The sequence below is a fragment of the Aspergillus niger genome (assembly GCF_000002855.4).
Source record: "Aspergillus niger supercontig An05".
Classification (NCBI taxonomy): domain Eukaryota; kingdom Fungi; phylum Ascomycota; class Eurotiomycetes; order Eurotiales; family Aspergillaceae; genus Aspergillus; species Aspergillus niger.
In genome coordinates, this window is record NT_166521.1 from 363482 (window position 1) to 384678 (window position 21197).

The 21197-nt window shown below is 48.5% G+C and overlaps 11 protein-coding genes and 2 non-coding genes across 13 annotated transcripts; 8 read left to right on the plus strand and 5 right to left on the minus strand.

Moving 5' to 3' along the window:
* Window positions 1-37: 37 nt before the first annotated feature.
* An05g01500 (uncharacterized protein) lies at window positions 38-1697 on the minus strand (the record flags this gene model as incomplete). Its single annotated transcript, XM_001390688.3, has 4 exons — window positions 38-112; window positions 166-694; window positions 749-1530; window positions 1590-1697. 4 exons carry the CDS (start codon window positions 1695-1697, stop codon window positions 38-40), a joined length of 1494 nt encoding a protein of 497 aa, XP_001390725.3.
* A 448-nt stretch (window positions 1698-2145) lies between these two features.
* On the minus strand, window positions 2146-2292 carry An05g01510 (uncharacterized protein; the record flags this gene model as incomplete). The annotated part of the gene is made up of 1 exon (XM_059747921.1): window positions 2146-2292. One exon carries the CDS (start codon window positions 2290-2292, stop codon window positions 2146-2148), a length of 147 nt encoding a protein of 48 aa, XP_059606071.1.
* A 472-nt stretch (window positions 2293-2764) lies between these two features.
* An05g01520 (uncharacterized protein) lies at window positions 2765-3385 on the minus strand (the record flags this gene model as incomplete). The annotated part of the gene is made up of 1 exon (XM_001390690.1): window positions 2765-3385. The coding sequence occupies one exon, from the start codon at window positions 3383-3385 to the stop codon at window positions 2765-2767; it is 621 nt and encodes a 206-aa protein (XP_001390727.1).
* Window positions 3386-3739: 354 nt separating this feature from the next.
* Window positions 3740-4016, plus strand: An05g01530 (uncharacterized protein; the record flags this gene model as incomplete). The annotated part of the gene is made up of 2 exons (XM_059747922.1): window positions 3740-3854; window positions 3952-4016. 2 exons carry the CDS (start codon window positions 3740-3742, stop codon window positions 4014-4016), a joined length of 180 nt encoding a protein of 59 aa, XP_059606072.1.
* Window positions 4017-4041: 25 nt separating this feature from the next.
* tRNA-Met (CAT) lies at window positions 4042-4149 on the plus strand. The gene has a single exon. It is a non-coding gene; the product is annotated as a tRNA-Met (tRNA).
* A 322-nt stretch (window positions 4150-4471) lies between these two features.
* An05g01550 (hypothetical protein) lies at window positions 4472-5276 on the plus strand (the record flags this gene model as incomplete). The annotated part of the gene is made up of 4 exons (XM_059747923.1): window positions 4472-4489; window positions 4541-4757; window positions 4861-4975; window positions 5243-5276. 4 exons carry the CDS (start codon window positions 4472-4474, stop codon window positions 5274-5276), a joined length of 384 nt encoding a protein of 127 aa, XP_059606073.1.
* Window positions 5277-5675: 399 nt separating this feature from the next.
* An05g01560 (uncharacterized protein) lies at window positions 5676-6581 on the plus strand (the record flags this gene model as incomplete). Its single annotated transcript, XM_001390693.1, has 1 exon — window positions 5676-6581. One exon carries the CDS (start codon window positions 5676-5678, stop codon window positions 6579-6581), a length of 906 nt encoding a protein of 301 aa, XP_001390730.1.
* Window positions 6582-6639: 58 nt separating this feature from the next.
* Window positions 6640-6758, plus strand: 5S rRNA. Its single transcript, XR_009468019.1, has one exon. It is a non-coding gene; the product is annotated as a 5S ribosomal RNA (ribosomal RNA).
* Window positions 6759-7320: 562 nt separating this feature from the next.
* On the plus strand, window positions 7321-8001 carry An05g01580 (uncharacterized protein; the record flags this gene model as incomplete). Its single annotated transcript, XM_059747924.1, has 3 exons — window positions 7321-7375; window positions 7452-7602; window positions 7701-8001. 3 exons carry the CDS (start codon window positions 7321-7323, stop codon window positions 7999-8001), a joined length of 507 nt encoding a protein of 168 aa, XP_059606074.1.
* Window positions 8002-8606: 605 nt separating this feature from the next.
* Window positions 8607-9822, plus strand: An05g01590 (hypothetical protein; the record flags this gene model as incomplete). Its single annotated transcript, XM_059747925.1, has 4 exons — window positions 8607-8609; window positions 8742-9069; window positions 9299-9492; window positions 9568-9822. The coding sequence occupies 4 exons, from the start codon at window positions 8607-8609 to the stop codon at window positions 9820-9822; spliced, it is 780 nt and encodes a 259-aa protein (XP_059606075.1).
* Window positions 9823-10685: 863 nt separating this feature from the next.
* On the minus strand, window positions 10686-13057 carry An05g01600 (uncharacterized protein; the record flags this gene model as incomplete). Its single annotated transcript, XM_059747926.1, has 5 exons — window positions 10686-12041; window positions 12099-12149; window positions 12241-12396; window positions 12480-12867; window positions 12957-13057. 5 exons carry the CDS (start codon window positions 13055-13057, stop codon window positions 10686-10688), a joined length of 2052 nt encoding a protein of 683 aa, XP_059606076.1.
* A 461-nt stretch (window positions 13058-13518) lies between these two features.
* Window positions 13519-16203, plus strand: An05g01610 (uncharacterized protein; the record flags this gene model as incomplete). The annotated part of the gene is made up of 5 exons (XM_001390697.1): window positions 13519-13820; window positions 13883-14157; window positions 14224-14594; window positions 14650-15404; window positions 15465-16203. 5 exons carry the CDS (start codon window positions 13519-13521, stop codon window positions 16201-16203), a joined length of 2442 nt encoding a protein of 813 aa, XP_001390734.1.
* A 2048-nt stretch (window positions 16204-18251) lies between these two features.
* Window positions 18252-21142, minus strand: An05g01620 (uncharacterized protein; the record flags this gene model as incomplete). The annotated part of the gene is made up of 2 exons (XM_003188639.2): window positions 18252-20063; window positions 20149-21142. Coding segments are annotated over 2 exons (2806 nt in total), but the record flags the coding sequence as incomplete, so codon positions are not given.
* Window positions 21143-21197: the final 55 nt, after the last annotated feature.

Genomic DNA, 21197 nt, shown 5'->3' on the forward strand with positions numbered 1-21197 from the left:
CGCTAGTCAAACCATTTCAGTCCCCATCCGACGCAATCTAGGTCCATACCGACCCAGCAGAAACGGGATCGGGACCGCCACAAAACAAATGAACGCCAACAACGTCGATCCCCTAGACAAACAACTATTAGCAACTCTAGGTCAACCTGCTCATATAATTCATACATACCACCCATACCCCAATCTCCTATACAGCTGAAACCCAACCACCGAAAACACCGCCGCAACAATAAACCTCGCCACCACAGCCGCAGCCAGCGCACTAGCTGCATACTCTTCGAACGCATCGACCAAATACGACTGTACACAGATATACGCTGTGACCATGCCCAGCCCCAGGATCGCAGTGCCCACAAGCGTCACAATCCAGTGGACATGGTACTCTGCAGTCCACCCGAAAATCAGTAGACCAATGGGCACGATCAGCATACCTACTTGCATGAATGGCAGTCGAAATTCGGGCATGCGGGTCGCCTTTCCGGTTTTCTGCTCGTAGCGGGCAGCAAAGTACCGGTATGAGGGGTTGGAGTATTTCATGCAGAATGCGACGCCAGCGAATGCGCCGAGGCCAGCACCGAGGAAGGCTAGGCCGGTGGTTCCGTGTGTCCAGTGGTAGCTGTGGAGGTTGTACTTGGGTTGAGAGGCGAAGAGGAGGGTGATAGTTACCATGTGGAGGTAAAGGAGGCCGAACACTCTGTTTTACTAGTTAGTGCTTCGCTGCTGGTCAGCCGGGATTCCAGTCACGTACAATGCCAGGTAGAGACTCATAAATGTGCATATTGGCGAGAATAAGAGAAGCCGTAGTGGACGCAGAATAGACTGTCGGAAGACCTGAGATGCTTGCGAGCCCACCTCAACCCGGTACATGACCCCAGGATTCGATTTTTCAAGGGCTCTCTTCCGACGCTGCAGCAAGACAGGCGCATATGTTTCCTTCTGAAAGAGGACAGCAAGACCGGTAACTACACCCGCAGCGATAGCGACCACCCACATCATCCATCGCCAGCCTTGAGTGCCGTAGGCGATGAACCCACCAATAACGCCCCCAAGGACCGGACCACAAATAGGCCCCAGACCATACACCGCTTGAGCTTTTCCCCGTTCCTCGTGTGAAAATAGATCCCCGATGCTGCTACCGCCTAGACTAGGCCCCGCGGAGCCAGCCACGCCCGCTAGGAAGCGTAGAACAACCAGTCCGGCCATGTTGTCGACCAATGCACAACCGACGTTTAGGATAGTGAAGATAGCGAAGCAGATCGTGTAGATAGGACGACGGCCAAAAATCTCCGAGCATGGTGCCACGCCTAACGGTCCCAAGGCCAGGCCGACGAGGTAGAGAGCGATAGGAAGGGCTGGGGTATAAGGGCTCAATAGGCGGAACTCGCTTGCGATGTCAAATACCCCTAATGTTAGTATTGTTGATGCGATTGGTGAGAGCGTTCCTTGAAGGGATATTAGAAGCACATTGAGCCATTTCCGGCTCTTTGGCCAGTTTCGAGGACACTCTGGGTCGTCTGGTCCATTCCAGTTCTGTCAGGTGTTTGGTTAGAATTGGGATTATCGCTTTAGCCAAACAATGCGATACTCACAACAACAATGTCAGAGGCGGTGCTTCCAGATTCTGGACTTTTTTCTGTGGTTTCAAGAGGTCTGCTGCTGCCCGAAGCAGATTGCTCTTTTTCATCTTTCTCGATCATTGTGTTGTAGATGAGACTCGAACCTGAAGAGTCGCGCCTGTTTAGGGGACAAGTGTCTTTTTAGGAGTACATCGACCTATCTAAGATTAAACTGCCTGACAGAAAATGGGGAGCAAAACTGCACAAATATCCATTGCCATTCACCCCAGGCTTTCTGTTAGAATAAAGTCTTTGTACAGAGTAGTGCGCTATAGGCTCGAAGCTTAATCCGCTGGACTATTATGCCCGTTGCCAATCGAAATCGGTCCCTCCCTGGGCAACGTCCCATCCAACAGAGGCATACATACGCCACGATTACAACCTGTCCCACGATATGTTGAACAGAATGTACCCAGGGATTAAGTTTAATTTCAATCAAGACGGCCCGTCAAGCTTACCCAACATCACTAACAAAGTTTAGCCGAGAGTTTACGTATGCCTGAAACTTTCAGCACGAGCAACATTGAAGCTAATCCCAAAAGCCAGGCATGAGGGATTTTGTTAGGAGAGTACATTGCTTCTCAAGACTGCACGGCATCAAGGGTAGACCCCTGTAATTGTCTCTAACGGCTGCCAGGAGCATAAACCCCGTCATTCGTTCCCGGGCTGCAGGCATAAATTGTTGCTGCGAGTAGCCGCTGAGCCGGGTTCTAGTCACGTCGTACAAATCTGGAGATACATGATGCGGGCTGTATATTTACACCCAACTATTACACGATTAGCAAGGTTCTACTAGCGTTGGGTGTGGCGCACGGGTAGCGAGGCCTCCACCGGTATATTGGACGAATAAGGATATTGCTAGCTTGGAAAGATGCAACACCACATAATCGTATCATCCGATGGATTTTGAATGGTCGTTACAACTGTCGGGTAGATACATGGCCGCAGGGATGAAGAACAACGGGGTAGGGAGAGATGCTGAAGTTGAAGCGAACAAACGATCAGATCACCTGATCACTCCTACCCGAAGATGATCGACGTGTCAGCGAGCATAAACTTATATGACTGAATAAATTAGAATTAGAATTAAACATTCCACCAATATTCCAAAGTTACATAGTTCATCATTCATTCCACACGCCGTCCCATTAAGGCTCCCGCACGAAAGTGCCCACCCACTCCCCCCAAGCCAACACACTCTCCTTCTCCTTCTCCAACCACTCCAACAGCTCCTCCTTCCCCCAAGGCTTCTCCTCCAGCGGCTTTCCCAACGCCAACACCTGAAAGAAATACCGATGGGAGCCGTGTCCCAATACCGGCCGCGGCCCACTCCACACATTCTGGTGCCAGTTCACCCCGTATTTAAATCCCCCCTGTAATGCCCTCTTGTTCGCATCTGTCACGGTAACATCATCTGAAGAGATACTAGTTTTGTCCTTGGAAAGTCCGTAGTACAGCCCATGCACTATTGGATTCGGAAGCGGGGCATCCGCATCCTCCACGACGAGCACGTAGCTGTTGATTTTCTCCGCGGGCACCGAGTCGTTGGGTACCGTCCAGGAAAGAGGCGGGAAACGGTTCGCTCCGACTTGGGTGTATTCTGCGGGTAGTGGAGATTGCGACGGGCCCACAGACGAGGTTACCGCGATGGTGGGCTGAAGGGCTTGAAGGACGGGGCTGGTGCGCGTGAGCAATTTCGCGTCGCGGCCTCGTTTGTTGCGCAAGAGACGCCCCAGGAAGGCCTCGAGGCGAGGAGGGAGTTTTTCCATGGCTAGATTGGTTGGGTTTGGGCCGGAGATTGTTGAAATGTGGAAGTCATTAGTTGGATTTGAGTTGGGTTGGCCGATACTATTTAACTGTCGATGAATCGTAGATAATGCCCCTATTGCATGTCGGGCCCGATAGCGGGCCGCACTTGGAAGGATTAGGAAAACAATGTATTTTAAAAGCCAATATCCGGGCAAGGAGGAGTGAAGGGCTCAAGACCCACCAGGGCCGTGCAGAGAGATCTTCAGGAGCTGTTAGCCGTCCTGCTTATCGGACCGTGCAGAGAAATATATTCCGGTGGGATATAGGTTGAGTTTGTTGGCCAATCTTGAATAGTTGGCGGTGATCATCTGACGATGGCGTGCCAGCCAAGGACGGTGCCATCGGTAAACCATGGGCTTCGTATCGGGACTTTCGGAGTTTCCCAATGGAGAAATGAGATAGGATCTGTTAGGGTGGAGAGTTTGAGAGGTTGAAGCATATCCCTCTCCTAAACCCGCTCTTTGACGACAATGTAAGCTTACTCAACCTTATCATCAGCATGCATATTCGTTGGGGCTGGTGGAAGGAGAAAGGATGTCGCGGATGGATGATTGGACTTCACCTCCAGTCACTATTAGTATAGAGTACTAAATTAGTGAGCTCCATTCAACAAGTCGTCTCGATGGTGTAGTTGGTTATCACGTGGGTCTCATACTACTGTATGACGTGGAAGCATAACTTCCATGCGATCCCAAGGCCGGGAGTTCGAACCTCCCTCGGGACAGATCTTTTTTCTCTTTTTCTTTTTGCTTTTCCCAAGTACAATCAAATTTTCTTCCCTTCATCAATTAAATCAATAAACCACACCCACTAGATTCCATTGCCAGGCCGTTCTTCGTAGTCAGATGTAGTCAGATGCATTGTCAGACATTCCGTTTGCCACATAGTAGTTTTTTTTCTATCTAATCCACCATGTCGACTGCAGGGTGGATGAAGCTGATTTTCTACTCGCAAACATATATTTTTCAATTACTAGTACCACTAGTACTACTACACAACCAGTGGACAGGATCATTGTTAGGTATGATCTACCACTTTCTCTCCTCATGCCCCTTGCCAGCCCTGTCGTCATCTGCTACACGACCTTTTATTTTCTCGATTGAAGCAGCGTATAGGATACCCTCCTCACACGTGGCCATACAAAGTGCCCAGGTGAAGTCCGTCCACTCTGCGCTGCCAATCATCACCACACATCAATCTCAGTGCGGCCGAGTTGTACACTTGGAAATCTAGCTGTCAACCAAGAACAACTCGAGAATCTCTTGCTCTTCGGACCCTTTAGCTTGTATTACGGCTCTGGAGACAGCGTGCACACCCAGCACCACTTCCCCGGTGAGATTATGCGACATCACGATATTTGCTGTGCAGGGTTAAACCCCCCGAGGACATTTTCGAAGAGCGCAATGATAGAGGCCATTTTGCGGCGCTTAAGCAGCCGGCTGGCTTAACGGAGGATCTTCGGGTGTTGGCAAAGCAGGAGCGGGACAAATCATGAATTGGTTGAAATCAAGCATTGCGATTGACGCTGGGTCAACCAAGATCTGTGTGATGTGCCTATTTTGCAACTAGAAATAGCTGCTTAGTATGCGCTAGCTTGAACTTCAAGGGTTCCGTACTTTGCTCATGCTTTAATGAATTCCCCAATGTCCTTGAGGCACCTGTCTATGCAACACAAGTTCAACATATCTATATCCAGTGCACCAAATCCTTTCAACCCCAGCAATAAATGATCGATGTGTTTTCCTGTTCCTTGAAGCGCATTAGGGCTCTAATTGGACTACTTGGACCCTGGAAATCTTTCATCGGGGCCTGGGCAGGGTTGCGGGTAATGCTCTTCCACAGTGGAACTAACGGCTAATGCCCTTCCGCGGTGGAGACTCGAGACACAAGTTCGGAAAGACCTTGTGTCGATTTAGGTAGCGATGGTTGTAATCAGGACTAGTATGGCAATTAATTCATCTATATTTTGAGGAACTGGCATTTCAACTGACCAACTGGATGTGCTGGAAGATAAACCAGCCGCTGTAGTATCCCTTATGGGTAAGGTGCTTCCTCCACTAACCCCCAGTAGGACGTGTGAGACAGGACACTAAACACATTGATTACAAGCACAAGGTCTAGTCATGACCTTCCGCTCTTCGAACTCTGTAAATATGCGAGGAGCTTAAAATCCCGTGTGCCGTCTTGAACCACCCACTTCACGTTGGTATCCTTAAAGCCAACTATCATCTACACACCTAGCGAACCACCATGACCCCAGCCACGCTTTCAATCTTCCGTAAGGGCGCAACAGCTCTGATTACAGGAGCTGCATCCGGAATCGGCCTCGCCACAGCTCAACGATGCTACTCCCACGGTATGAACCTCGTGCTCCTCGACCGGGACGCCACCAGACTCTCGCAAATCACCAAGCACCACTTCCCACCGGAAGGAACAAGCACGATCACAACCCATGTTATCGACGTCTCTTCAAGACTTGAATGGCAACAGCTAGCGCCGCAGATTAAATCATCCCACCCACAGGGCATCGACTTCCTCATGTTAAATGCCGGAGCCGGATTCACACCACAGGAAGGGAAAACATTCTGGGATGACGCGGAGTACTTCGAGAAGACCTTTGCCGTCAACACTATGGGATACACAAATGGGCTCGCTGCACTCCTGGACAGCGTGATCACAGTTGATAATAAGAATGAATCTGAGCGAGCAATTGTCTTGACCGGGTCCAAGCAGGGGATCACGAACCCGCCAAGTAACCCGGCATATAATGCGTCGAAAGCCGCTGTCCGGACTCTTGCAGAACATCTGTCCTTCGATATGGCTAAGACGGCACCCAATGTCAGCGTTCATTTGTTGATTCCAGGGTGGACGTACACTGGCTTTCATACTGCGGCGTTTCGGGAAAAGCCCCCTGGGGCGTGGACGTCGAAGCAGGTGGTTGATTTCATGGTTGAAAAAATGGCCGAGAAACGATTCTATATTCTTTGTCCAGATAACGAGGTTAGCGAGGAGTTGGATAGAAAACGTATTCTCTGGACCACGTCGGATCTTGTTGAGGGTCGGCCACCTTTGACAAGATGGAGGGAGGACTGGAAAGAGAAGGTGAGGGTTGGAATGGAGCATGTCTCGCTCAATGGGATGGAAAAGTTGAATTAATGAAACTGTTGGAGATAATTTGATGTTCTACATAAAGTATTCAGAAGAATAATCTGATACATACGACCACAGGGTGTGGAAAACAGGGCTTCCCGTCCGCTCAGCCGTACTTAAGCCACACGCCGGGAGGTTAGTAGTTGGGTGGGTGACCACCAGCGAATCCCTTCTGTTGTATGTTTTTCTTTTTACATTTGTCTTTTGCCCTTCACCAGTAGTCCAGTTTCCCTAAATTCGTTCTTCACATTTTGGGCCGCGATCCTGTCGTTTTTCCTCCCTCCCGTTGGACTGAAACTTGGTGATGTTAACCACCGTGGCCCACTTTCCAGTAAAGAAAAACTTCTCCTGCACTGGGGTGTCCTTGATATAGGCCGTCCAGGTGGTGGCACGAGTACCATCCGTGCTGCTAATTGTGTTCAAGTTTTGATTCAAGCCAAGGAACTCCCCAGTGGCGAGAGCCAGTATCTGTAAGCCATGCCCAAGGTATCGAAGATCTTGGCGAGCCAGGTATTAAACAGGTGCACGTATCGTGGGTGGTGAATCCTGCGGGACTGCTGTCCCTCAGCGGGGGTATCCGTGTGTGACATTTAGCAGGCGCGTGGTTGCATTGAAGTGTATAGAGGATAACCTAGTCTGAGACACTCTTGGTGTTGTCATCGATCCAGGTGTGACTCCCAACATCATCGGCCCACTTCTAAAGAGCACCAACGGTAGGTTGAAGAAAGTCAGAATAGTTGAAGGCATGGCTGCTGCTGATCTAGAATATAGGAACAAGACATGGTCAGCGGAAGGCTCAAGTCCGCCGCGGAGGTCATACTTAAGAGGGACCATCTTTCCACGAGTCAAATTCAAGATCCGGTAGTTGGCTTCCAGAACCCAATGTTAGTGATGCAAGGCTGGCTGGCCCCGACTCAGCACCACTGCTCACCGAAATCCCAGCCACCTTCCGCCAATACTCTAAATCGTCACAAGGCGGGGTGTTGCTGTCATTGAACCGCTCGGTGTATCCCGGAACCTCACTCAGGTTGCCTGTCAGATGGCTCCCACCGGGGCTTGATTAATAGTTCCAACAACGCTTTCGGAAGCCTGGCAGTCAGCACCTAGAGCCTAGGCTTATTCAAGGTTCGATTCTGCAACCGATTGCAAGTTATGGCGTCAGGAAAGAGGACATGGTAGCAGCGACATTCCACATTCGGCCTACACAAATGGAGTGGGGCTACAGTCTGAACTCGGAGGTCCTAGAGTGATTCTAGTCTTGCCCGGCTGCGGCTGTTCGACTCAGACCGTCAAGGCACCTAAAATGGGTATGGCCGCAGAAGGTAATCTGAAGCACAATGACACGATACATATGGTGACAGCCAGCCGCACCTCAACCTGTCTTTTCAACAGTCAGCCTATGATGGGCATGATGTGGAGCCCATAAAAGAAAACAGCGATTATATGCAACCGGATGAGACACTGACATCCACTATTCCGCGGCTGCTATGCCCAGTATTTGCGCAATTTGTCTATTTTCTAAGGTAGCTCCCTCCAACAGAAACCGAAAGCACCCCATTAGGTGTCAGTGAAACCATAGTGAAATTGTTGGATCTACGAAGCTTTTAATATTCAATTTACATCATATAGATTTATTACAGCTAGAATTATTATATGGTACCAAGTTGAGCGCCAGACCTTAGTATACCTGGACGATTAGTAAGAAATATAACATTCACAATACTCCATTTTTGATCGAAACTACAGTGGTAACATTCAACAAGCTAGTGTTCTCCAGGCTGATTATCCGGTAATAATCGTATGAGTAAGGGACGCATTTATGATTTCGAGTATCGCGGTATATAATGTTGCGTGTACTATCTACAAGAAGATGCGTGCTAATGCATTCAAGTGCGTCACTGCCAAATTACAGACCGCTTTAAGATTAGCAACATCAAGTGTTGAGCAGCCTGGGCAGCGCACCGTGAAGATTCTGCCTTGGTTCCAGTAGAAGCACCTAGTGCAAGACGCCGTCATCAACTAGGGCCAACCATGGTAGATCTATATTATGTATGCTTTCGGCACATATTCACGGTCTACAGTTGTATCTACATGGAGTCAACTGTAGTAATAGTTGAATAACGTTCATCAATGACAATATTCCAACTAAGTTGCTGCGCAGTTCAGCTTAGCCCTCATTGGGGAGACGTTGCATGCAGTCCCCACAAATACCTATATAAGCCCGGTATAATCCCTGCAACGGGAATATTTCATCTTTCATTGACATCCTCATCATCTCTAAAGACTCATTCGACGCTAAAACACCGCAAAATTCCCGGGGACGAGACCGAAGAACACTGGTTCAGAGTGATAAACAACAGTGGTGCAGCACAGAAGTATATCTTCTTTGCTCCGCCTCCCAGCCCCGATCTCTATACCCCTGCCTGGATTGCAAGCGACGATGTTAACAATGAGACGGTCTGGAACGTCCACACCACTGCGTACCTCTATGCCGGTATGTTGCTTCATTATATGTTCATCTTCCTTGAAGCCCCAGAACCTACCCATAAACCGCCCAGAGACCCGGCTGACACGAGATATAGGAGTTGGAACATTGAAAGGAAACCATGTCAAATTGACCAAACCCATTGGTGGGATCCGGGAATTAGACTCGGAGGCCCAGGTAGTTGTATCTTAGAAGCGCTAGATACTGCTCCCCTGATGAATGCTGACACGATGTCCAGAAATTTTCAACCTTGTCTTCAAGGATGGTGATTTGAAGCTACAGGAGACAGGAGAAAACGCCGAGTCTCTAAATACATTCACGGTCGTCACTAAGGAACTTCCGAAAGATGACAAGACCTACGTGCTTGCCTTTGGAAAACGCCAACAACCCGACGATCCCGAAGACCTCGGACCTGTTCATGCGTGCGCAGCGGTGAGTGTCCCCACCCTCTGCATTCTATTCCCTTTTCCGGCATGTTTTCGTTACTGACACAGCCTGTTCCTCTAGATTCCCGTAAAGCAAAACAACAGTCAAGATGTGACTCCTATTATCCAGCTTCATGCCTCCAACATCCCCACGGCCCCGGGCGACCTGATCAATTACAATGACTTCAAAGAGAATTCTGCACACATCAACTTTGCGGCCATACTGAGGACGCAGCACTCTGTACCGTTCTTCACAAAACAAGCGACGACAGTAATGCTGAATGGGACACTGCTTATGATAACACACTCCCTGAGCTTTAGACTTGGTCGTGCTTAAGTGGATGCAAGTTGAGCTTCCTATTGCTGAGGAAGCTGTTGGATATCCCCCATCCCGTCGGCAGGAGTCGAGTGATAGATCTTCAATAAACTAGCCAGACGGTATCAGATCAATATCACTTCTTTGTATCTCGGTAATGACAATGAAACGTAAAGTCCTAATGAGAAGTCTTATGAACAAGTTTTATATTCAGTCTTTAGGCCATATTGATTAGTAAGATATTGTTCGTACAATAGGTTTCAGAGTGTTCTCCCCAGGATTCTGATGGTATTTCTGAATTGATCTGAATCTGAGTTAATATGGCAGCAATTCCCGATGAAGCATGTAGAGTAGCCACCGATATACACCTCCTGTTGTATTTTTTTTCTTTTTCTTTTATTTCATTTTAGTTTTTTGCTCTCACATTAATTATCAATAAGACGGTTGTCGAGCTATGCAGATTTCTAACGTATGGGATGCGCTATGTGGGCAGCCATAAGAATTATGACTTGTTTCAGCGATGAGAAACAGAACCTAATCACACTGCATATATGGTGAAAGCGTTGGCAAGATCTTAAATTCGAAATTAAATAGCTTGTAATAAGTTCAACCGGGTGATGAACAAATCATATATATTCAATTTCTCCTATTCAATATTAAGGTCCCCACCCAATGATATTAAGAGCTAGAGCAGTCTGACACATTTATAACGGCCTTCGCGACTTCTCATAAATCATGCGTATTTGACTTTTGTCTGCATAATGTTTTTCATCAATCTACCGTTGGATTGACTTATATAGCAGTAATAGGAATTCTCATGATTAATCTGCCAAAGTACTCAGATATTGCATCTCATGATCCCAAAGAGCCTTGAAGTGTGATGGTCAGCGTAATAGTTGCAATGGAGCAGTACGTCTTACCCAGTCAAACATTTCCAACGCATAATCTCCCGTCAGTATGTCATGCATTATACTTGGAGATCGTAAGAGCGTCTCTGTGGTTTCTCTATGGTTCTGCTGCCCTTCTTGAGTTCCTTGTAAATCAGGTAAGGGACTCGCTCCGCCATATCCCAATAAGTCTAACATCGTACCAATTATATCGGCGGCTTTCAGGGTCTCCAGTGATGGCCTTGGTGAGCTCCTCCAGGATATTTGGGAGGCCTTCAGCAGCTCAATGAGATCAGCCTGCGGCGTAATTCCCACAGTTCCACCATTTCTTGATTGGGTTATCACCTCCAAAGATATCACCATGGCAGCTGTCAAGCAATCGGAGATTGACCGAGATACCCCAAACCACGCTAACTGCTGGTTATGTGATTTAGCCAGAACTTGGAACAGTTCGGACTGGAGAGTTAGAACCTGCTGGGCTGCATCCACGCAGACTAATCTCAATCCTTCATGAGGCTCTGGATCAATGGTCGTCAAATAATGACGGTGTAAGATGCATCGCGCGCGTTGATATGTTATTTCCAAAAAGTACTGTTTGATCACAGTCTGGTCATCTGATGCTCGTGCCCCTGGAGACTGCAACCGAAGTAGGCTGGGCAAGCGACTCTTGGTATTTTCCAGCTGTAAATTCAATTCGAGAGCCCTTTCGGGAAAAAGCGAAGGACATGATGCCAAGTCGCTGACTTCGTTGGAAACAGACAGCATTTGCTCCATTGCCGACATGTATACGATGCTGCTGGCGACCTCATCTGCGGGGCGCGGAGGAGGAAGAACAGTAGTTTCTGGACTAAAATCGCTATCCAGAAGATTTCTGGGGAGACTCACATCGCCTAGGCTCCGGCTAATAACCTTGGGTAGACCTGTATGGCATGCGAGTACGGAGTCGATTGTGATGAGTATAAGCCATGCCCTGCGCCGCATTTCTGCTTCGAAATTCGATATCTGAGGATGGTATAGCTGAGGATCGCGATGATATCCCATCATAATTGCTAGTCGCGACACAACACCGAGTAACATTGGGAGTCCTGTTTTCTGTTCATTGCTTTGGAGATACTCGATTCCGAGGTATAAGATGGATGCTTCAACTTTATATGGACCCGGAGTAGCGAAGTTTGACTTCGCCAACGCAACTGCACTGTTATGACGGTACATATAGAATGATCTTGGCAAGTCTAGAGAGAAAACTTCTGAATCTGCCGTATGTTGGATGTATATCCCACAAGACAGGATTGAATACAATAGTGCGATCCAGGCGACAGGTGCTCCTGCGGGATTATCCCAGAATCTCAGGTACTGTAGGAAACTTGCATTAGATCATTATATTTAGGCTCGTTCATCAATGGCATGTACCTCGCTTTTGAACGTCGGAGCATGAATGATAACTACAGGACTTGTTAGATCCTTCACGAGGCCATTCAAGATTGCACATAAGCTAGTAAAGTTCTGAGTTCATACTTAGCGATGGTTCCCCAGAATCCAGACAGCGATCGACGAGCAGATCTGCAGTTCTGCGAGGTGGTAGTGCGTTCAGAAGCTCTGCCATGTCCATCATCCGTGAAATTCCAAGTAGTAGGACCGGGCCTTCCGGCCGAGAGGCCCCATCAGCGTCTTGGTTTTCATCATCGTTGCAATCCTCTCGGTTGAGCTCCTGGGCCTAACACGTGCGTTAGAAAAGGTCATGGTGAAGAACCCTTCCTAGGGGCAGGACCAAGCATTTCTGGTGAGACTGACCGCATTGTTCATAATTGCCTGCCAGTGACTTGGGTTAACGAATCTAGTCCCACTTTTCCCAGCTAGGAAGCAAACAGCTAAGGAACTCCCTTCTGTGGGAACTCGAGATCCCGCCGGAAATACCTCACTTTTACTAGGATTCCTGCTGGGACTTTCGCCATCATGAAACGTATCATCCCGAGAAGTGGACGAAGAGTTGCAATCCCGCGTGACCTCCCTCTCTAAGAAGAGCAACCTTTCCTCTAAGAATTGCAAGCGATGGTATACGTCAACAGGTTCTGACTTCTTCAATGTCAAGGGGTCTGAACGCTCGGTAACATATTGACAGGCTGCATCCCGGCTGCGTTTCCGACAGTTTGTGCAAGGGCGTTCCCGATTGCATCTCAGCCTTGAAGAATGTTATGCATTGTCAAACTGAAGCAAAGCATGCATGAAGGGAAGACATCGGTTACGATCGATTATACTATCATTACATACTTTTTCTCCCTGCACGACGTGCATGACAACAGAACGCGGGGCTTCTGTTCTCGACGTTTTCGATTCCCCCTTATGGAAGTTGCGGTATGAGAAGCCTTCATAATTGACGCTATGAGAAACAATAGAAAACAATAGAAAACGATAACCTTGTGGAAATAATGAAGCAAAGTGGACTCGAGATCATCGGGTTTCTTGTAAGTGCGTTTTCGGATTTCTCGGGTTTCTCGGCTCGAGGCATGGACCCACTGCGTTTCATGAACCAACAGTCCTAAATGCTCCTTTACCTTCTAACTACATTGAGATCTGATCGACCTCTTCGATGGTTTTGTTTTGATAGTAGTATTCGACACTTTGCGTAACCGAAGTGGAGCGTGCTAATACTTATGCCGCGTTTCTATCTCATGCCAACAAATATACTGACTGCCTTAGATAGGTCCACCTAAGAGACAGACATAAAGACCATGCCACCTTCAGTCATCGTAGTTGTCTCAAGTTCTCACACTCTGCCGTTTATTCATTTTACAACGTCATCTCTGGGCACTCAAAGACCGTAGAGCATACCATGGCAGATTCCGAATCCAGTTTCCGCGTCGTCATTGTGGGCGGTTCAATCGCCGGGCTTACGCTCGCTCACTGTCTGCTTCGAAACAACATCGACTTTGTTGTGCTAGAGTCCCATGCAGATATTGCACCCCAGGTCGGTGCATCTATTGGTATCCTTCCGAACGGTGCCCGCATCCTCGACCAACTAGGCCTCTACGATGACGTTCTTAGTAAAGTTGAGCCTCTTACTAGAGCCTTCACGTGGACCCATGACGCCAAGTCCATTTCCGACACAGCTGGCCCCCTAATAATACATGAAAGGTAAGTCAATATATCCGGTATTCTTTGTATTGTATAGAATGGCGGCGGTTCTAACCCAGCAGGCATGGTTATCCAATTGCGTTCCTTGATCGCCAAATTCTGCTCGGAATTCTATACGAAGGCCTCGGAAACCAAAGGCATCGTGTTATGGTGAACAAGAAAGTGACTGAGATAGAGCATCACCCGGAAAAGGTTGTGGTTCATTGTGCAGATCAAACCGTCTATGAGGGTGATCTTGTTGTTGGAGCCGATGGGGTACGGAGCACAGTGAGACGACAGATGTGGCAGTATATGGAGTCTCGCGGAATGGAGCATGAAGCCCGCAAGGAGGAAAACTGTACGATTCTGCCATACATAACGCAGCCGCTTTATATGACCCTTACTAATTTATCTTGTAAAATAGTGATGACGTCCGAGTACAACTGTGTATTCGGTATATCTTCAGCTACCCCCGGACTGACACCAGGACATGGACATCGAACCTTCGCGGAGGGCTATTCCATACTGACAATCATCGGCAAAGAAGGACGGGTGTACTGGTTTTTCTTCAATAGAATGGACCAAACTTACACCGCGTCTCAAATTCCCAGGTTCAGTCAAGATGAGATCGATAGCCATCTCGCCCCCTATCTACAAAAGCCGATCACCCCCGACGTACCGTTGGCTGAGATTAACAGGAGAGCAATAGTCAGAACTTTTGTATCCCTGGAAGAAGCTGTCTATAAGCACTGGTGTGTTGACCGATATGTTTGCATTGGCGACTCGGCCCATAAGGTGCGTCTAATATCTCAAATATTACTTAGAGTGTCATCTAACCTACTGAATATAGATGACACCGAACCTGGGCCAGGGCGGCAACAGTGCAATCGAGAGCGCCGCGTCGCTTGCAAACAGCCTCTCTACTCTAGTTCATGGGCCTACTAAACCAAAGAGAGATGCCCGGAATATCCATCAGTGCATGCAAGCATGGCAGAACATCCGCCAGAAGCGGCTTGACCATATCTCGCAGTCAGCTTATAAGTTAACCAGAATAGAGGCCCTGGCTGGTCTCAAGGAAAAGATCATCGGGCTGTATCTTCTTCCATATCTTAGCCAATACTTGGTCGATCAAACGTCCGCTACGGTTGTTGGAGCAGCAAAAATTGACTGTCTACCTCTGCCACCAAAATCACTAGAGTGCACCATGCCGTACCTGGATGACGACAACAGTGTCTCCAAAGAGGGTAATGAGTTATGGAAGCGTGCTCTTTCAATCGTTCCCTTTGTTGCCTGCTATGCTGCTGCGCAAAAGACAATGGGGACGTTGATAACTCAGACTGGGCCCTTCATGCTGTCTTTGTTTGCAGAGGGGGTATGGTCCGCAGGTAATGGGGAGGTCCTTAACCTAAGCAGACCATTCTATCATATCCCATTTTTGGACAAACTCTTTCGGCCAGCGATTACATGTTTCCTGCCCTCTATCAGTGGATCTGATCCGCAATCCCGCATCCAAATGTTATCATTTATGGCCGACAATGGCCCCATCTACGGAATATGGCTTTTGGAAAGTTATCGCAAAGCAAATTCCTGGTATGAGCTTATACTGTAAGTCTACTTTATACCTTCCCCTCCCAGCAGATAGGATGGCTAAGTAGAAACGAATAGCCCGATAGGCGCAGGAATCACCTTCCAGTTGAAAGGCATTGGGAAGTTTGCACCAATCTACTATGCACTAGAGCATATCCGCTCGCCCCTTTCAAGCCTCCTACCGGGGGCCAAGCAGCAGATAGCGCCGGAGACTTCAAGCTCTTTAGTGTATGCTATGCTGGTTGTATACTATCTACCCACATTTGCGAACTTTGTGGTTCCAACGGTTGAATCGCGGCGCACGCACAATGCCGTTTGGCAACTGTTTCCTGTCGTGGTACCTCTGCTACAGGCTCCCTTGCATCGTCTGGTCAAGACATGTTTCATAAGTAAGAACAAGACACATCAAAAGGAAGAACGTAAGAAGAGTATGCGTTATGCCCGGTACGCATATGGCACGTTTGCTTTGTTCTCTGGACTTACGTTCTTTCACGCTCGATACTCTGTGCCAGATCATGCTTCGTTCGCTAGTGCCTTTTTGCCCGGGTTGAGAGGCCACTTGGAGCCTGTCACCTCATTTTCTGACGGGATTGCGAGGTTCCTCCAGTATGATGAAGTGATATCCATGGCTAGTGGGTTCATTTGGCTCGCGTTGAAATTCAAAGAATTGAAAGATGCTGGGGCCTCGTTCTCTTGGTTGAAGGCTGTTGGGGGACTGGTGGGGACTACGATTACGCTTGGCCCTGGAGCTGCGTTTGTGCTGGGTTGGGGCTGGAGAGAAGAGATCATGCATAAATTGGTTGGTGACGGACAGTAATTGGTGTTCATCTTGACGGGATACAGCATCTGTTGTCTGTATGTGCTTTGATCTTCATTTCGCTACGTGAGGATGAATGCGGTGATCCGTCTCTGTAACTTTTCTTCGAACTAGTAGTTTCCACGTACGTAGATTTTGAGTTTGGTTTATTTTCGGTTGGATTGGGTATCATGGTCTCCAACAACCCCGAAATACGAACGACGCCACGGCCAGTCTTTGAGCCCATATGTCCTTGGCCGGCGCTTGAGCTCGTACCCTGGTGGTCGAGAGCATGGCCGATTTTGGTATATAGCTAAACCAGAAGGCTTGAATATAAGTAAAGTTGGTATAAGAAGGAATCGAGACCAGTATATAGGTATCTGGGACTGTCAAACAGTAGAAAGGGGGATAGCCAGGTGCGAAGGCGATGGTCTCTTGTCTCCTGCAAGCCTGGGGCAAGGACGCCTTTGTGGACGAATCGATATTGCACTTTCACTCATGACAAGGACATAAAGTGTGGGCCTAGTAGATTTGATCCTGGGTGTCATTCGCTGCTGTCCTTGAGGTTGATAAGTTATTATTGCTTGAATGTGATTATGTACACGAGCAAAGAGCAACCTCATCACTGCACGATGTTCGTTTCAGTTGTATGAGTGGAGAGTTCTCCATGAGCCTTTACAGGTGGTCCTTGCCCCCAGGGAAATCGTTGAAGCAATATGTCTGTACTCAGAAAGCCTCAAGGGCGCTTCAATCATAAGACGGTGAATAGGACGCTGCAACCAGCTGGATCTCACGATCTAGGGTTTCCCTATCTGATGACAAAACCGCGTTGTTATTAGATTCATCCTTTTTCGATAGATGAGCTGTGAGCAACTGGATAACTTTATCTTGCTCGTCATGTTGGGATGAAGGCAGAAGATTCCTGAAAACATGGGCCCACCACATTGGTGGATGGCCAAAGCAATCAGCAAGGCTGGCATCAATTGTAGGCCAATCCAGCAGCACCGGCACTGCACAAAGCCCCCAGGTAATTTCTAGCCTATACCCTCTCCTGGGGCAAGATGACGGGGTTTCTGTTACTGAAGGTCTCACTGATGGTCGTGGAGAACTACAGGATGGATAAACAGCCCAAGATAATGGTGTTCGGCCGAATTTATCCTGAGTATTGACATCCGCAAGGCCAGACTGCAGGAGTTTTCGTAGCATGGCTACGTGTCCATGCACCGCTGCCACCGAAAGTGGCGTTTTTCCAGTCAAACTTTTGCAGTCAACCTCAGTGTCTGAGGCCTCAAGAAGAATGTCCACTGCCACTGGCTTATTTTCCTTAACAGCCCAGAATAAGGGTGTCCGTTGATATCCATCTCTGGAGTTCACGTCAACGCATCCTGTGCTGAGTAGCACATACATGACCTCCTTCTGCAAATCATCCCAGGCTTGTTTTGGCTTAGGGGAATGATTTAGCGTATGTTCGTCTGGTCCTGCGGCCCATGAGAAAGCCGTCCTTCCTTGATCGTCTTTCCCATCTATATCCACCATTCCGCTTTCAATTAAAATTCTCACCATCTCGACTTTGCCTTGTTCGGCGGCATGTGATAAGGCATCTCGCCCGCTTCCATCGCGGTTTGCTACGTTGCAGCCAAGCCCAATGAGCCGTCTAACTGTAGGCCCGTGGTTTCCGGCTACTGCCCAATGGAAGGCACATTCCCCGAAAGAGTTCATCCAATGGCGACTCATTGCGTGGTAAAGTAGGACATTAGAAATATCCCGTTTGCCTTCGCTGATTGCAATACGCAGGGATAACCCAATCCTGGCATCTCGGTTGCCACGATAGACTCCGGCATTGTCGAGCAAAAATTCAAATATTTCTGCTTTTGTACACCTGACCGCATAGATAAGGGGCAGGTAACCATTGTTGAGTTTGTAGTTCAAATCAATTTCGCCGGTTTGTTGGAGAAGCTTCAATACTGCTACATGGCCACGTTCAATAGCGTACTCCACCAGAAACAAGGCCATCGAATGACCCGATCGCATCCGAATTTGCTTGCTGCCAACCACATAATGCTTCATGCGATCAATAACATCCGGCTTAAGCAGCGAATTGTCGGCAGAGGTATTTGCACTTGGATCGCAGCCAAGCAGGGCTCTAATCGCAAGCGTGTTACCCGCGTAGACAGCGGCACCCATTGGACTGTGATGCCTTCCCATTTCCTTCCACAACGGCGGTGTGCGTAGGAGCTCTAGGCGGATGAGATGGTCCAAATTCAATTCTGCCAGGACATACAGAGCCGTCACTTTGGTCCTATATCGGCGGGTGTGATAAGGTTCCAGGGCATTACGAATGTCCTTGAAGTCATGGAATGACAAAGAGAACGTTGCCAGGAAGGCATCTTGCGAAGTACCTGCAGCCTCGGCCGCATTGCTGTGAGGTAGGAGGCTATGAATAGCGTAGTCGAGAAACGGGGTTTCTGACTCGACGTACTTTATCTTTGCTGCACGTGGAGAAGCATAGAGTTTTGAAATATCATCCGCGGCTAACAACTTGAATTGGCACATGTATCGAAAGCAGAGTTGTGCAAGCTCATCATGGGCGTTCCCGACTGCGTTCGCGCCCAACCCAGCCTGAAGTCTGCTGAAACCGTCCCGTCGCAGTAAGAAATCCCGCACTGACTCGTGGATAAAATGCACAGTGCGTGATTTAGATCGGGAGGTTTCAACGAGGCCTTTGGAGATGTTGAGGATGAAATTTTCAATGTGGGGATCAATGTGCCATTCGCCGTCTCTTTTGATCAAGCCATCTTTAGCAAACATGACGGCGAAGTAAAGCTCATCCCTGGATAACGGACGGTGCGCAAATAATATGAACTGAAGACAGAAGATAAGATCGCTAATGTCGTTGGTGTCTCTGGTCAGCATATCGGTGAAAAGCTCGTCAAGGCCGTCTGGAATCTCATCCAGCCGTTGACGTACGGCATGGAGTTTGCCCTTGGCAAACGCATCATTCAGCGACCGAACCACAAGTGTAACCCAGAGGAATACTCCGGCTGCCCGGGCGCAAATTTCTTCTCTAATTTCTTGGATCATCTTGGACTTGCCCCCTCTTAACTTAGTCTCAACGTACTTTCGCATGTCGCCTTGATGCTCCTGCTGGTACTCCAGGACCAACTCAATGCCACGTTCAATGCTGAGTTGTGGATAGTGTCGGCTTGCCAGGCAGATTCTCAAATGAACCCCGCATGCGTTCGCGGAGTGTCCCAGATGCTCGAGGAACGGTATCATGTCACCCATCTCGTCTTGATCGCATTCATCCAGAGCATCAATAAAAACAAACACGTAGTGGTTGGTCAGAGATCGGATGATCGATAAGAGCTGATGCTTCAAGTCTCGGATCGTCCAAGTTATCCCGTCATCTTGACTTAGCATCTTCGCTGCAAAGTTGAAGTAGGGCTGTTTGGCACTTGACGGAATGGCGGTAGACGAGAGAAGCTGGTGCAAGAGGGAACGATACATTCCCACAGTGGACCTCTCCAAGTCCACGCCCTGGGCATGGAAGAAGAAAGACGAGATCACTGTGTCTTTTCCGAATTGCTTTGCTTTTGGAAGAAGGTATTTCATGAGCGTCGACTTTCCGGCTCCTGGCTTCCCTTTGATCCAAAAAAATCCTCCGTGTCTTTTCAGATCCTCCCCGCTCATCCATGTCTTAAATTCTGGTCGCTCTAATACCCAAGCGCAAGTCGTATCGTGAGGATCGGTAATCTCGTCCAGGCGATACTGGGCCTGGGGAAAGGTTAGTAAGTCAAGGTACGCTTTTTCCCGTTCGTTACTAGAGACCTCAGATGGCTCTGCGGGTCTTTTTCGCGGATTTAACTGGGGAGCAAGTGTATCTGCAGGAAAGTCAATTGACGTTTATTGATGGACGCAGCTAAGCGAGCCTACTTGTAACTAAGGATACAATGGTTGCTTACATACCCTGTCCTGGGCCCGCTGATGACGTCGCGGGCGAGATGGGAGTCTGATCCAGGAGAGCACGCATGCAAGCCGCTGCACTTGCAGCGGCGTAATATTGCCATACATCATTCTTATGGCTATCAGCGTAGTCGCTTACTCCTTTGATCAGGATGCAAGGGACACTGTCCCATACGCCCGCCCCTTCCATCTCAAATCCAAGAACTTTTTCGCGCTTGGCAATCTTGTCTCGATCTTTGGCAGAGCACATCACGGTATCCCCCGAGGCAAGCCGACCAAAATGGATATAGGGAATCCCATCGGAGTCCACACGGCGGCGGTCCACAACGCTTTCGTCCCCACTGACATGACTCATACACTGACAGTGTGAGCGATGCTTGTATTCAGGCTTAAATAAGATGTCGCTATTGGGTTCAGGATATGGCACATCTTTGCAATCTCGTATAGTCTGAAGATACTTCTGGTGCTCCTTGGACAATTCTTCATGACGTGACTTTAGGGTCTCAATGAATGACCGGATCTGCTGACTCGCTCGCCCTAGATTTGACTCTAACGTATCCTTGCACACAAATCGGTGCGGCAACTTTTTCCCCAAGTCATATTGAATAATCGCGCCGCTGACTATCACATCGCCAAGAAAAACATCTCTTCTCGGTTGTGCTGGACCCACATTCGTCCTGTAAGGCACTCCTCCGCAGATCCCTATCAACAGGGCCAGTTCGATGCCCGGATAACTTTGTTTGATATGACTGGCCACGCTGGATGCTTCGGCTTTCCCACAACCACCCATGTGGGCCAGAACCACATCGTAACGGCCAATACGGCCCAGCGTATAGTGATTGGGGTCATTCCGCACAGGCCCATATTTCTCATAGACAGTTCTGTCATAGACCGTGTCAAAGAGGGGTATCGCGACTTGCGCCTCCAGGGAAAGTGGGCATATGATTGCGATCACGAAACTAGCACGACTGGAGGGGTGGGAGGCTTCGACTGACATTCTGTGGATATATGGGTAGCACAGATAGTACAAATAAAAAGAAAGATGAAGAAAG